Source organism: Stenella coeruleoalba (assembly GCF_951394435.1).
Source record: "Stenella coeruleoalba genome assembly, chromosome: 14".
Classification (NCBI taxonomy): domain Eukaryota; kingdom Metazoa; phylum Chordata; class Mammalia; order Artiodactyla; family Delphinidae; genus Stenella; species Stenella coeruleoalba.
The window spans coordinates 68,602,959-68,618,967 of record NC_137160.1 but is presented as its reverse complement, the minus strand read 5'-3'; the positions used below and the strand labels follow the sequence as shown (position 1 = coordinate 68,618,967).

Genomic DNA, 16,009 nt, shown 5'->3' with positions numbered 1-16,009 from the left:
ACTTCTCTTCTAGCTAAAATCTATCATGTGCCCTTAGAGTGAGATGCAGGGGAATTTCATAATCTGGAAAGCAATTCAAAAGTCATCCCTTAGTGACCTTCCCAAGAGCTTGAGATTCAATGGGATATATACCCCAGAGGAAACATAAAATATATTAATAGGCACAATGATAGCAAGTGAACTGTTTGGTTCTTTGGGCCTCCCAATTTCCACTACTGCTTAGACTATGTTTTTGAAATCACTTTACAATGGCTATAAATCTTTCACCCTTAGCTTCTCAGAGCACTCTGTGGGTGATGATTTAGTCTGACCCTTGCCCTTCCTCCACTCCAGGAGCCCTAATCCCCTGCCTATCTGGAAAGGCCGTATATTCTGCAGACACAGACACCTTCTTGGGTTGCCCACGTTCAGAAGGAAAGCACCACCTTGGCCAACAGTGTATCTTTTTGTGCTGCTAAGAGATGACACGATAAGAGTGAGAAGAGCATGGATTCTGGCGGCAGACCAAGCCAGTTGTGTAGGACACATGAATTCCTTTTCCTGAGCTTCAGTTTCTGGATGCTAATAAATCCCACATCCCATAGCAGATGATAATAAATGTAGACTAATACGGGATTGCTATAAATATTAAGCAAGATATCTATGCAAGGTGGCTAGCATGACAGTATATGTTTATTCACTCGCACTATTATGAGGTGGCTTTCCCTAAAAGCAACCAAATGGGGTCCAGGTAATTGGTAGGTATACGTGTTATATTAATGAACACATCCATATAATGTGAGGGGCATTCAGAAAATATAAGTTAGATCAATTCATTCATCTTTCCCATTCCTATTATCTCTTTTATTCTGCTCATTGTGATGTAGTCAAAAAGGTAGTGCATTTGGAGTCAGACAGCCCTGGGTTTAACCTCAGCTGTCCCTTTTAAGCTGTGTAATCTTGGACATAAACTCTGGGCCTTAGTTTCTTCCTATATAACATAAGGGTAAAAATATACCCTGCTAATTTCACAGAATTATTGGAGGAACGAAATGAGGTATGCACGGAAATGATTTGTAGTCAATAAGCTGCCATGCAGACATTAAGTGGCCATTACTTTCACAACTGCTCTTTGTGCAGGTTTATCAACCACATTTGTCCTCTGTCATTTTTACCTGTGTCCATTTCCCAGGCCCCGGTAAGCCTTGGCTTGGTCTTGCATGCGATTTAGACTCTGGGCAACAGATAAATATTGTTCATAGTACTTTATAGCTTCCTCATAGTCACCCAGGGCCTCGTAGCAATCCCCCAGGTTGCCATAGGCCCGGCCCCTGTCGAGCACAGACTCATTTCCACTCAGCTGCTGCAGCATGGCCAGCTGCTGCTCGAAGTAGCCGATGGCTTCTTCCATCACATTCATGTTCATCTTTGTGATGCCCATGTTGCCATAGACCTGAGCTTCTAGACTCGGATCTTTCAGCTTCTGCCCTAGATCCAGCTGCTCTTCATAACACTTGAATGCCATCGTGTATTTCCCAAGCGCCATGTAGACGGCTGCCAGGTGCCCATGAGCTCTGCACTCTCCTGGCAAGTCGCTCAGCTCCTGATATACCTCCAGTTCCTGTGTGTGATAACCCAAGGCCTTGTCGTGTTTCTGGATCATTCGGTATGCGGTGCCCAGGGCTGCATATGCACTGGCCTCCAGTCTTCTGTCCTTTACATGGTGAGCCAAGCCCAGCTGCTGCTCATAGAATTTTATTGCACCACTGATATCTTTTTTACAGATGAATATATCGCCCAGGTTCCCCAGGGCTCGAAATTTAGCCTGGGAGTTATTCAGGGACTGGGCTAGGGACAGTAAGTACTTCTGACACTCTTCGGCTTTGTTAAAATTCAGCAGAGCCTTGAATGCTAAGCCCAAGTTGCAGTAGGCTTTTGCTTGGCTCAATTTGTCATGAAGGTCTTTGGCCAGGGCCAGATCCTGCTCATAGTACTTCACCGCCTCCTGGTAATTTCCAAGGCAGTAATGGGCGTAGCCAAGATTGTGGCAGACCTTCCCTTCTCCTTCCATGTCTTGAAGCTCGGGAGCAAGCCGGAGGTACTGTTCGTAATAGGGGGCGGCCTGGACGTACTCCCCTCGAGAGCAGTGGAAGTTGCCCAGGTTGCTGAGGGCCCGGGCCTCGCTCTGGATGTCACGCAGCTCCCGAGCGATGTTCAGGTGGTTCTGATAGTGCTGCAGGGCCCGGTCGTGGGCACCCAGGGCCTGGTAGGCCACGGCAAGGTTCCCGTGTGTGGATGCCTGGGAGGCACGGTCATTCACTTCCATGGAGATCTGCAGCTCCTGCCGGTGGTACTTGACAGCCTGGTCGTACATGCCCAGAGCATTGTAGGCATTGCCCATATTCCCGTAGGCACGGCCCTGGGCAGCGTAATCACTCAGCTCCTGGGCGATGCACAGGTGGGTCTTGTGGAGTTTCAGTGCAGTATCATAATCACCTTTCATCTGGTGTATGATTCCTGAGAAAGAGAATAAAACAATAGAAAAGGGTTGAAATGACTGATTAGCAATATAGAAAAATGTAATTTGCAACTCGATTTATACTCAAATACAATCCAGATGAATTAAAGAATTTAAAATAACAGAAGGTAGAATTAAATATTTATCAGCTCTCCAGAGGGGGGATAGCTTTCTAAGCTTCAAAGCAAAAGGAATAAAAAAAAAAACTGACAGATTTGGTTACAAAAATAATAAGCTTTATACTATAAATATATATCTAAAATTAAAAGGCAAACACAATACTGGAAAATATATGAATTATACAAAAAAAATTCAATAGCTATCGTGTATAAAGATTTCATTTGTTTCATTTAAAAAAAAATCAAGACCCCAATTTACTGAAATAGGCAAAAATAGTAAAAGTGAGCAGACAACTCACATCCAAGGAAATACAGAGTAACCACAGGGGAAAATGTTAATTTCTTTTAATAATCAAAGAAATGCAAAATAAAGCAACCCTGAAGTACCATTTTACTTCTACTAAATTAGCAAACAAAAAATTTAAACAATACCCTATACTGACGAGGTGGCCCTGAAGCTGGTAAACACATCAACTGCTGGACACAAACGGGAACAGCCTTTGGAGGAGCAGCATGGCAAGAACCACACACGGTGCTGCTCAGACCCTGCAATCCTGCTCAGGGGAATGTCTTCTAAGGCAATCATACAACAAATGCAAAAGCTCTCTGCATAACAATCTTCACTGCACCATTATAGATTAGTGGAAAATCAGAAACATCTTCAATGGCAAACAATTGGGGATTTTATAAGTACATTTTGGTATATCAACTCATCAGGGGATTATGCAGTCATTAAAAAGATAATTACGAAGTCTATGCAGAAAAATGGGGAAAAAAGAGTTCTTGCAATAATGTTAAGTGGAAAAAGCAGAAAACAATGCTGCACGCTCCCTCACAATGACTAGGAAAATGAATCTGTGCACATGGACAAGACCTCGAGGGTATTATGCAAAAATAAAAACAGTTGCCTTGTTAGGTGATAGGATTTGAATGGTTTTTGTTCCAGAATTTCTTGTAATTCTGCTATCTAGCTTTTACAGTCAACAATAACAGCACTTCAAACAGCCCTCATAAACTATGCTATAGCTGCTAAGCTAAGCTGTTGTTTTTACAAGCAGTTCAAAATGAGATATATCATAAATATCATAAATATAAAGTAGTTCCAAACGAGGGATATAATAAAAGTAACTTGGGAAGCGCCTTTAAGGACAGCCTGGTTCATTTCAGTTGGGGCTGGGATGGGGAGGCACAGAAAAGGTGGAGGGATCTAGTATGCAAACAGGTTTCTCTTCGCCTTGGTTTTGAACATGCTTTTCTGTGCATCAACGTGTGAACTTTGCACTGGTGACCAAAACCTGCAGAAGTATAAGAACTCAAAAACACCAAGATGGGTTGCTAAAATGTCTGAACTGAAAATAGAGGCACTGAGAAAGCAAGCTATCGAAATCCAGCTTCTGCAATTTGCTTATCTCTACACCTTTCATTCTTTCCTTCCTTCATTCATTTACTTACACACTGACCCAACAAATATTAACTGAATATTTATTGTGTACTAAGCCTTGTGGAGGGCAGCACACAGGGAGAGAGATGAAGACACGTGTCTGCCCTCAGAAAGCACACAGGGTCATAAGGGAGACGGTCATGAAACAAATAATGTCAATACACATAATAAAAGCTGAAGTGAGCGGGGGCGTGGGAGAGAGAGGAGCATGCCAGGGCCACTCCTCCAGTCCTGACTTCCTCCCCTGCCTGCAGTGGAGGTCTGCCCTGCCCCAGGAGTCGTGCTGAGCTCTGGGTCCAGCCATCTGTATGACATTAACTGGATTTAGGGCACTGGATAAATCATTTAGCCTCTTTGAGCTTTTTTTAGTTCATCTATAAATTGAGGAAAATAATAATCTTGATACCAACCTTAGAGGATAGTAATGAGGATCAAATGAAATAATGTAGGTGCAAGTGCATTGTAAACTATAACGTGAAATTCAAATATTAGTTACTGAAATTACTATATGCTTCTAGGGAAGGGAATTCTCGAGGTGGTAGAGATTAAACAAACTATGGTAATTCTTCTGTGTATTTTCTTTTATGAGTAAAATATTTCATAGTTTAAAATAAGCAAATCATGGTACTCTATATTACGGAATAACATGGTGCCATTAAAAATGGTGAAGTAAAAAAAAAAAAGATGAAATAGAAGTTTATATACTGACATGGGAAAAATTATAATATATTAAGGTACACTTAATAAAACAGTACACTTAATAAAAACATTAATAGGATGTATGTATATACATACATGTTTATACTTATACATACAGCATACATTTTTTACAAAGGTAACAGTAGTGATCTTTGAGTGGTGAAATTTTGCTTATCTGTGTTTTAAATGGTTTTTCTATGATGAATGCACAACACCTGGTTAAATATTACTCAAATTTTTGAAACTCTGCTCTAATTAGAGCAACATTCCTGAGGACTGGAGATGTCACTGGCGTCCTAGCTGGAAAGGTCAGGTTTTCAGAGCCTGTCTCAAGGTTAGAAACTCTAAGCTGCCAAAAGGCACTACCTTAGCATCACCTGAAGGAAGCCCTCTTAGTGACAGAAACATTTCAGTTCTGAAGACCTGAATGCGGCCTGTATCCCTAAATGGCTTTTATCTAAAGAAAAAACTTGTAGATTTCAAATTTCCAAGTATCCTTAGAGGAAATGAATCATTTATTCCCTCTCTCCTCAGCTTCTGCATAAGGAGAAATAAGGGGCAAAATACCTGACCCGCCATGAGTGCAGAGTCATGAACAGAGCCAGAGCTGGGGAGGGCAGCATGAGTGCCCACACATCCCTCCAAGCACTTTCCCCCCTAGCAATGCCTTTACATTGATTTTTTTTCCCACAGCTTTCGGATTTCACTGCAATGATTTTTAAGCCAATATGATCACTGATTGGTTGCTAAGGTGGTGTTAAGAGGAAGCAAGCAGTGTGGGACCTTCAGAGAAGGAAACTGAGGAAGCTCAGGTTTTTTGTATGCACCCTACTGCTAAAGAAACAGGTCACCTGGCTAGCACCCCATCCTCCCCACTTGTACCCCATCCTATAGGAAGCTGGCTAAGTATCTGGAAGGCACACTATAATGGAAAAGGCACAGAACTTTAAGTCAGAAGTCCCGTTTTACAAGCCTGGCTCCCACCTCATTCAGCTGAGTATCTTTGAGACCCTAAGTTTCTGTCTCAGAGCCTTTGTTTTCTTTTCTTTTCTTTTTTAATTGAAAACTTTTTGGTGTTTTTGGTTTTCTTATTAATAAGGCCAGGTTATAATCATCTCAAAGAAATGGTATGAGAAACACAGTAGTGTACATCAATAGGGTTTGCTAACTATCGCATGCTTCCTAAACACAGTATGAACGGTATTCAGAGAGTGAGCGTTCAAAGGAAAAGTAATTCCATTTCTCTTGCTCTCAGGGCCTCAAGAGTCTGGCTAGTTAATAGGGAGCAGTTGGGATGATAATGGCTACCCAGGGTTCAATGATTTGTGAAAGAAACTGCCTGCTGGTTACAGCAAAATGATCTGACCCCCAGCCAGTTTGCCCACACACTCCCTTTCGGCCCCGCCTTCCCCCTCAGCTGACACTTCCAAGGGTCTCTAAAGCATAGGAAGATTCTCAAAACAAAGACTTCCAGACACAGGCAAGGGTAGAGGAGATGGGCTGGCTGAGGTGGGAATTTTTTCTTCTGCCCTTGTGTCTGCTCTGTCCCAGCCGCTGCCAGCCTGGAGAATTCTGAACGGAACATTACACACTCTTGGCAGCTCTTCTCTTTGTTGAAGCAACATAAAAGCATCCCTGAGAGCTGCCAGGAGAGTGACTGCACATGCTGAGGAGATAATCTGCAGATCCTCCTTCCCTTTCGAGACCACAGCTTGATTTTCCAAGGCTGTCACTCAGATGAAGACTTACAGAGGGCCTGTCAGAGGGCATGCTAGGTGACAACGTGCTGCAGGGAGGGGAATTAAATGAAGATTAGTGGGGCAGAAGATCCTCACAAAGCCCAGTTCTCACAGGGCATGTAGAGAAATGACACATGCTTATGGATTTATACATCCATCCCTACAGTAAACCTCCACCTATGCATCAGGAATGGTCACTGCCATAGGAATAAGAAGAGCTACTGCAAAGACCTGTTGTGAGGGCCAAGGAGTCATGCTTATGAGAGGCTAGCACAAGTGCCTGGGACATAGTAAGTGCTCAGTACATTTTGCCTCTATTGTTAACCATTACCAGCAAAGATCAAGGGAGGTGTGAACAGGACAAGCCTAACAGAACTCTACTGAAACTAGAATAGTTAGCATCTTAGCAGTGAATTCTGGCAGCCTTTTCTCTTGCAAATTCTCTAAAAGTAGGGCCTCATTGTACTTCTACAAAGGATGCGTGCATTCTTCTCATTTACTTAAAATATTATTATTTTGATTATTAATAGTACACGATCCAAATGGGGCTTTAAGAGCTCATCTATTCTTTCCCACTGCTTTTAAACTGGTTGAGTTTGGCTACATTCTAGCCAAATCACTAGCTATTCTCAAAGGAAATATCAAGTTTTGGGAACTGGAAGAGTCCTCCTAACTTTGTAAATGACATGACCCTGGCCCAGTGAGAGGAAGTGAGTTAGCGACAGAGCAGAGAGAAGGACTCTCGACCCACAGACCTTCAGCTGTACCAGCCCACCTGCTTTCAAGATAAGCAGAAGACATAAAGGAACTGTATTTAGTCTCACTAGGTGTGACACAGGACAGTAGCTATACTTTAAAAACTTCTCATCTGCTAGGAATACTTATGGAATTACTTACAGAAGAAACAACACAGTGTCTACTATTTGCTTTAAAAGTACTTCAGCAGAGGGGAAAAGTAAGTATATGTTTGTGTTTATGAAAATAGATGAAATGATTTTAGCAAAATGTTGATAATTGGGGATTGTTGTCATATGGGGATTCATTATACTATTTTCTCTGTGTGTTTATGTACGTGTCTGAAAATTTCCATAATAAAAAGTTAAATCAAATAATTGAGATAGGCAGAGAGGTCTGTAGCTCCTTTTGGATCAGGAAACTCCCTCATAAGTAAGTCCCAATATGGACGTTTAAGTTTACTTTTCGTCTTCGGGACCTTAGTAGAAAAAAAGAAACCAGCTGGTCACCAGCCTCTACAGTTATACCAGACTCCATATGTATCCTTCTCCAGGCTGGGAGGAGGACATCTGTAGACAGAACAACACAGCGCTTTGTCCCTTTGCCCTGATTTGTTTATTGTCATGATATTTAGTTTTGTCTTTAATTTCAAATCATCTTAAAGATAGGGTGATATTGGGCTTCCCTGGTGGCGCAGTGGTTGAGAGTCCACCTGCCGATGCAGGGGACACGGGTTCGTGCCCCGGTCCGGGAAGATCCCACATGCCGTGCAGCAGCTGGGCCCGTGAGCCATGGCCACTGAGCCTGCGCGTCCGGAGCCTGTGCTCCGCAACGGGAGAGGCCACAACAGTGAGAGGCCCACGTACCGCAAAAAAAAAAAAAAAAAAGATAGGGTAATACTTTGTCTATCAAAGAGGCAGAGTGGGAAGGGATGGTAAAAACAGCTGAGAAAACCTGCTCCACAGAATATTCTGCAGCACTGCATATTCTCAGCTGCTTCTCCCAATCCTCCCCCTCCCCAGAAGGGGCCCCAGTTTCTCCTGGGGACCCATTATTCCAAGTCCGGACATCTCTAGGTTCCCTGGACCCTCTCTCTCCCTCTCAAGTTTCCACATAAGAGTTCTCTACAGTGTACTTAAAATATCTCAAAGCTTGGGGTGGGGAGGAGGGGACAGATCTGGTTAGTAAACAAATGTCTACAAAGGCACAAGAGCATAGTGCTCTGTTATAAATACAACCAACCGGATGTCTTAACTAACTCATTTTCAGGTGACTATTTATGTTCCCGGAGACGAGTCTCCATTATTTTTGCCAGTGGAAGACAGCAAAGGTATAGATATTTTTAAATGTCAGATCATTCCAAAACTGCTCATCATATGATTTCAGCTACAAGCATTTTCCTGGTAGGTAAGCTTTTCCGGAGAACCTGTGCCTGGCTCTCTACTTGATGATCTCATTCACTCCTCAAAACAATCTTGCGAGGTCAATATAGGGTTCAAGAACCCTATATATCAAAAATCAGGCCCATATGGCTCAAAGTGGCAGGACCGATACAGGAGCCTGGTTCTTCTGACTCAGGAGTCCATGCTATTTCACTTCCTCCCCTTCTGTAATGAAGCTGGCATGCCTCCTAGTGAAAGGTGGTCATGATTTTATACCCACTTCTTCTTTATTAACATTAGTATACTGTCATGGCAAACCAACCCTCTGGCAGCTATGTAAAAACAGACCGATGGGCTGGCTAAATTTTTTTCTAGAGCAGAGAGGTATACATTAGAGACCAGAAAACCCTAAGAGACTCTGGAATGTAGGGGGAGGAAGCAGATGTAACTGCCGGTGTGGGCATCACCTCCAGAGAACTCTTGGGCCATCATCTGCCTCTTCTGCCCTCATTTATCTTAATTACATCTGTCTACTTTTTCTACCAAACCCACCAGGCTCTTCCTGTTCCTCCAAAGGGTAAGTGAAGTTAAGAGCCTGTAATCTTCTTTTGCTTCAACAGCAATTTAGGATGTCTTCAGTGACATTGAGAGTACAGTGGCACTTCTGTCCCAGATCCCAACTGCCCTTCCCTTCTGTCTCAATCCTGAGGAGGTGGCTATAATAAAGCCGAGGAAATCCTTGCACGTGCCACCTCTCCCTCCCACAAACACATTTCACTGGAAACTACCTGTCCTACCACCCCCCAGCTTTACTGAGGTATAATTGACAAATAAAATTATATACATTTAATGTGTACAATGTGACTTGATATGCATATACACTGTGAAATGATTACCACAATCAAGTCAATTAACACATCCATCACCTTTTTGTGGTGAGAATGCTTAAGATCTACTCTCTTACAATACAACATTATTAACAATAGTCACCATGCTGTACATTCGATCCCTAGAACTTATTCATCTTATAACCAAACTTAATAAAATGCAGTCGAAAGAGAAAGAGAGAGGCACTAGCTGCTCCATCCCCAGCCCTCAAGGCTTCCCTTAGGGTGAACAGAGACAGAGGCAGCTCCTCTGTAGTCCCCTCCTGCCACCGCCCCAAAGGCCTGGGCTGAGTGAAGGCGACAAGAAGCCAGCCTGGAGCCACTGGAGCTCACAAATACTTCACTGCCTTCATACGTGGCCCCACTTCCTACCTTCCCTCGGATAGTTAAAAACCAAGACTGCAGGTGAACAGCTCAGTGATTCCCTGGGCCTGTACGGCTGTAAATCCTGAGGCAGTGGGGAAGATTAATTGTGCCATGAAGTAGGGGAAGTAATAATTAAACCTATTAAAAAGAAGGTGGCTGCAGAGGGGGCTCTGGAGATGGATGATGAGGTAGGAAGTGCTAGGCACAGTCATCCTTAACGGCTGTGACCAGGCCACTGTGAGGGAACTTGGTGCGAAGCCCAGAGCAGAGTGAAAAATATGCTGGGCCTGCCTGGCCAAGCCTGGCCATTAGTCACTGTTTGGAAAAGGCAAAGCATGCCTGGTTTTCATTCTGGTTCACAATAAGAGGTGGGAGGCACCCTCATAAGTTAACAATGCTGAGAATGTTACAGGGAGTTAGTTTCAATATGAAACAAACATTTCTTTTGTTTCAAGCCCTGGGGTAGAATCACTGAAATGCAGAGATAGCTGCTTCTGCTCCTCCCTTGAGCCGAGCCTCTAGACACTGGACAGGTCCCACCTCCCTGGAGCACCTTCTGAGGGTTCCTCTGGCCTGTAGTGTAAAGAACAAGCCAATTAAAACAGCATTTACGAGCTTTCCGGATCCAGGTCCAGCCCAGCCATCCCTGCCCCGTGCTCCCTGCGCTGTGCCAGCCACGAAGCAGCCCCCTTGCCCTGTTGCTCACTCCCACGCTGCCTTGGATGCCTGACTTTCTCGTCCCACTCACTTGGCTTGGCCTGCCTTTCTCCCCATTCTGAGATGGACTTTACTAATGATCACTGTTCTCTGGTTCTCTTCTACATCCAGGTATCTATTTTCCCACTCATTAGAAGTTAGGCATGGCCAAGTGTCTTGCTTTGCCCCATGAAATGTGAGCAGAAGTGATATGTTACTTCCAGACAGAGCACTGAAGGGCTGGAATACAATATTCCACACTCCCCTCCCCTGCCCCACTGACTGTGGAAGCTGTGTGTTCCAGATGGCACTGCTGTAGGGAGACGGAGCCACGGCAGGCCTGGATTACTGAGTTGCCCCAGAGGGCTACACGAACCTGTGGTAGGCTGTGCATGAACACAACACTTTGCTGTTCTGGGCCACTAAGACTTGTGGGCTGTTGTTACTGCACCAGACCCTAACACATCCTGATGGATGTGCCTTCCAATATCAATACTCCAAGCCTTGTCAAACCATACAATTTCAAACTGTCCTAAAAACTCTGTGTCAGAAGAGAGATACCTATTAATAGACATTTATTTCATGAGTGGTTTTGGGGTCATCCACACCTCTGGATGTTCTAAATTCTAGCCCTGGATCAAGTGAGACCACTAAAATCTATAAACTTGAACCAAATTACCTTCGACTCACACAGAATAGGCTTAAGTGAATTGAGGTTTAATCTTAATGCCCTAATTAGTTGATTTGTTTTTGATTCAAGTTTGACAGTAGAAAAAGCACACTGAAATCTATTATAATCTTTGCTGTTAAAATTTTTTGACAGGTATAAATTTTGTTACCAAATTCCCTTATATAAAACCTCTCTTGAGAAATTTCTTTCAGAATTCTGTTTTCCTTCCTCTGAGGAATTCTATGCCCCTATCTTTTGGGTAAGGAGAATTATGTGTTTCTGTTTTTGCTTTTGGTCACCAGGAAGCTCTGACTCGAATATGAAACTGTTTAACAACTAAATATTTTAGCCTTTATGGGCTGCATGTTTAGGCTCTTTTCTTTAATCTTGGTTTCCTACTTTTATTTGTATTTTCTTGATTTTCTATTTCTAGTGTATCATCATTTGATAAGTTAAGTAAAATCCTTTATGGAATGAAACAAGTTATAAACAAGGAAGCAATCAAAAACCCCTTCCACATCTGCTCTATGCTCAGCTGACTTTACCTCAGTAATCTGCCTACCCCCCTAGCCTGTCACTTCTTGACTTTGCTGCAATTTGTTTCATTGGTCTTGTTCTACCAGCTTTAATAACCCAGAAATGCCAGTTACTTAGAGACAGTACTTGATGATGGAAAGACACTGCGACCAGAATTAGAAGTTCCCTATTCTTGGTTCTACCACTTCACTGTTTCATGCTCTTAGGAAAGTTACTACTTCTCCTGGCCTCAAGTTTTCATCTATCTCAGATGGCTATTATGAAGATCAAATAAACCAGTGAATACCAAGGTGTGATACTCCATTTTCTAGGGTATCAGTATTATTCCAAACAGCTCAATTACCATAGCGCTTCATATTATAAATAACAAAATCAAAATATGCCACTCCCTCTAAAATTATTTTGCTACAGAATATAATTCACTTTACCTTAAGATGCCGTCATATTTCCAAAGCGAGTACACCAAAGGGAACTTGCCACCAGGTCATACCATCTAAGGAGAGTGCAAAATCAAGGGCTCTGAGAATATCAGAGCCAAGCTCTGCATGTGATGAGAGAAATGGAGCCCATTTCCTTAAGGGTCTCAGTGTGTGCATGTGGGAGAGGAGGCCCCCCAAGGGCATCTAGAAATGTAGAGGGGCAATTTGGGTTGTCAGAATATCTGGGGGCCCACCATGGCAGGCTGTGGGTGAGGCCAGGGGTACCAAACAGCCTGCACCATGTGGGTAAGTCCTGCACAATGAAGAACCACTGCATCCCCAAATGCCAAGAGACTACATTGAGAAACACTGGATGCTGAGGTGATTTCATACCCTGGCACTCATTAATAATCTGAAAAAAAACAACTTCACTTCTGTACTGTCATATAGTTGAAGCTGTTAAAATAAATCAGCAAAATAATAAATTAGGAAGTCTTTTGGCTGGTATCCAATAATCTAAGCAAAAGACTAAGAAACTGGAAACCCTAATTTTAAAATCTGGTGTACTGGGCTTCCCTGGTGGCACAGTGGTTGAGAATCTGCCTGCCGATGCAGGGGACACAGGTTCGTGCCCCGGTCCGGGAAGATCCCACATGCCGCAGAGCGGCTGGGCCCGTGAGCCATGGCCGCTGAGCCTGCGCGTCCGGAGCCTGTGCTCCGCAACGGGAGAGCCCACAACAGTGAGAGGCCCGCGTACCGCAAAAAAAAAAAAAAAAAAATCTGGTGTACTGACTGATTCCCTCTACCAGTTTCTTACCTGTGAAATATAATTCACTGAGAATATAAATCAAAAGACACCATATATGGGCTTCCTCCCAATTTCATTATGATAATTAACAGAGAAGAGGGGAACCTTTCCCTAAATAATGAAAATAGTAGTAGCAGTAATAATGACAATAATATACAAAATTCTCCTTGGTGATCTCATTCAAAACTATGACAACAAGAACCGATTACGTGACTCCCAAATATGCACTTCCAGCTTAGAGTTCTCTCCTAAACCTTAGTCTCATAAATCTAACTGCCTAATGGATATACTTCAGATACCCTAAAACTCACTGTTTCCAAAAATGTTCACTGAATTATTGGACAGAATTAAATCTAACATTTTACGGCACTTGTCAGTTTGCAAAGTCTTCAGGCCTCCATTATCTTATTTGACTCCAGGACAAAGGCAGGGTAGCTGGGCCTGCTTTTGAAGACACTCACAAAGGCCACGTGGTCACTAAGTTATACAGCTAGGACCTGAGCTCAGGCCCACAGCCTCCCAACCCAGCACTTTTCCCCTGGATTACTTCGTTCCTCTGAAAGTCTGAGGCAGCAACTGCTACAGAATTCAACTGTACAGTCTGCAGTGAGGACAAAGCCCTTCTCCTGAGGCCACATCATTCTGTCAGCCCAGAGAGGACGAGAGGATGGCATGGTCTGCCCAGACCAACAGGAAGCCCTGGAAACGAACAGGGAAAGGGAGGAGGAGCAGAAGAGCTGGCCAAAAGAACAGCTCTTCAAAATGACTTCACTTTGCAAATTCAATTGCAAAGACAGATGGATTTTCCAGCAAGGCTGGAGAGCAAATTATGAAATCTGCTTTCCCAAGGCAATCGGGTCTGAAAAGCTTCATTTTAAAAATTCACACTGGATAGAAAACTCAAACTCTATGATTGTGTGAAGTGTTCTAGCTAGATTAAGCATAATGCTATCAAAACAAGTGATTCATATATTCTGCTCATTTTTCTATTAGAATATGGGCTTTTGGTTAGGGCAATTTCAAAAACATGGAATGGGATTGAAATTGTGAATCCGTTTACTGCTTTCAGTTTTTTTCCTCTTTCTGTTTAATTGAGAGGAATTTACTTAGGAAATTAGAGGCTCCTGAGGCTGGCTCACTCATGCACATCACAGAAGATTTAAACGTGTATTCCTCTTGTGAACCGCTTTAAATGGGAAACCCCATTTACCTCCTTTATTCAAGGTGTAAACTCACAGGATCAGAGAAATCTGTAGAAATCACCTAAACTTGGGCTTCCCAAAACATCTGTTTGTTCTTGACACACCTCAACCCTGCTACATCAGGAAGGGGTGGGTCCTTGTCTGTCTATCCTGCCAGACCAGTCCCCTGTCCGTCTACACTCCTATCTCCAGCCAAACACTTCTTCCATGTACATATAAATAGAGGAACCACTCAATCTCTCCCCCTCTGTCACACACAGAAACACTAATGCAGAATACTACTGCTGTCGAGACCCAGAGCAGACAACTTTAATGCTTTTATGGCTTTCTTTTTGTCCTTTTGGCATGCATATTTTTACATTATTTAGATTCTATAATCAAAATTGAACATAATAATCTCAAAAATATTTTTCAATTATAAAAATAATACATATTAAAAAAATGTTTCTAGCAGACCACAAAGTTTGGCTCACCCAACATTCATTTTCACTTCCTCCTCCTCCCTTGCTACCTCTGAATATGGAGCTGGAAAGCTAAATATTCACTTTCCCAGCCTTCTTTGCAGTCAGGGTTGGTTAAGTGACACTACTGTGGTCAGCAGACAAAAGCAGAAGTCTGCTGGCATTTTAGAGAAAGTTTTTGCTTTTCTGATAAACGGGTACAGAAGCAGCTGGCTCGGCATCCTTTGCTTCTCCTGATTTGAACAGGTCATGATGCTTGGAGCTTTAGTAGCCACCGTGTAACCATGAGGCATAAGAGACTAGTGTGAGAATTGCAGAGTAACAGTCCCTGTTACCCTTAGCCTCTGCACCAACATCAGGTGCCTCACACTTGCTGTTTTATAAGAATAAGTCCTCATTTGTTTAAGCCACTGTAAATCATATTTCCTCTTTTTTAGCCAATGGATTATTGTTACTATATTCAATGTAGAAAATATGAAACAGAAAAACTATTTATTTATGTATGTATCTATCTATCTACCTATCTATCTCACTTCATGACTGTCTGAGATAATCATTGCTAACATTTTAATATAGTTTCTGACAATCTGTTTTTGTGTTGGTGTAGATTGTTTCATTTATATTATTGAGATCATACTATATGTACTGATTTTTAAACATAATTAAAACTAAACCAGCTTCTTAAAGGAAAATAATAATAAAAGAATTTTGATGATGATATCTGCCATTAGGTCTATGCTCTAAATTAGGTCATTTAATATGGGTTTAAAGGATGTAGACAACCATTTCTCAAGTTTCTTGGTAATGAAAATAGTTATTATGTTGCTCTCTACAGCTCTGCTTTGTAGAATAAAAACTGTTCTTAAGTTCAGTAACTCTTCTGATAGTGTTTTTTTTTTTTTTTTTTTTTTTTGCGGTATGCGGGCCTCTCGCTGTTGTGGCCTCTCCCGTCGCGGAGCACAGGCTCCGGACGCGCAGGCTCAGCGGCCATGGCTCACGGGCCCAGCCGCTCTGCAGCATGTGGGATCTTCCCAGACCGGGGCACGAACCCGTGTCCCCTGCATCGGCAGGCGGACTCTCAACCACTGCGCCACCAGGGAAGTCCTCTGATAGTGTTTTAACAATGCAAAAATAAGCCATTTTTAGGAAGTGCTGGGACAGAACTACATCAGTTATAGCTTTCGGGGGTATCACACTGGACAGGAGGTTTCATTTGAAATGGGGGGTAAAGGATGTGGCAAAAGAAACAAATTTTCTGGTGTTGGTCAGGAGCCAAAGGGCAGTTGGCAGGTACACGGCAAGTTCAAACTTCTCTTGGCTACAGAAGCCACCTCACAATACACCAGTCAAC

The 16,009-nt window shown here is 42.8% G+C and overlaps 1 protein-coding gene across 5 annotated transcripts in view; it reads right to left on the bottom strand.

Annotated features, from left to right (window-relative positions):
• Positions 1-16,009, bottom strand: part of TTC28 (tetratricopeptide repeat domain 28) — a 594,505-nt gene that overhangs the window by 106,585 nt on the left and 471,911 nt on the right. For all 5 annotated transcript variants that reach the window (XM_079943481.1, XM_079943479.1, XM_079943480.1 and 2 more), the window contains one exon: positions 1,155-2,496. In XM_079943481.1, coding sequence (XP_079799607.1) covers positions 1,155-2,496 — 1,342 coding nt within the window. The remainder of the gene's footprint in view (positions 1-1,154; positions 2,497-16,009) is intronic.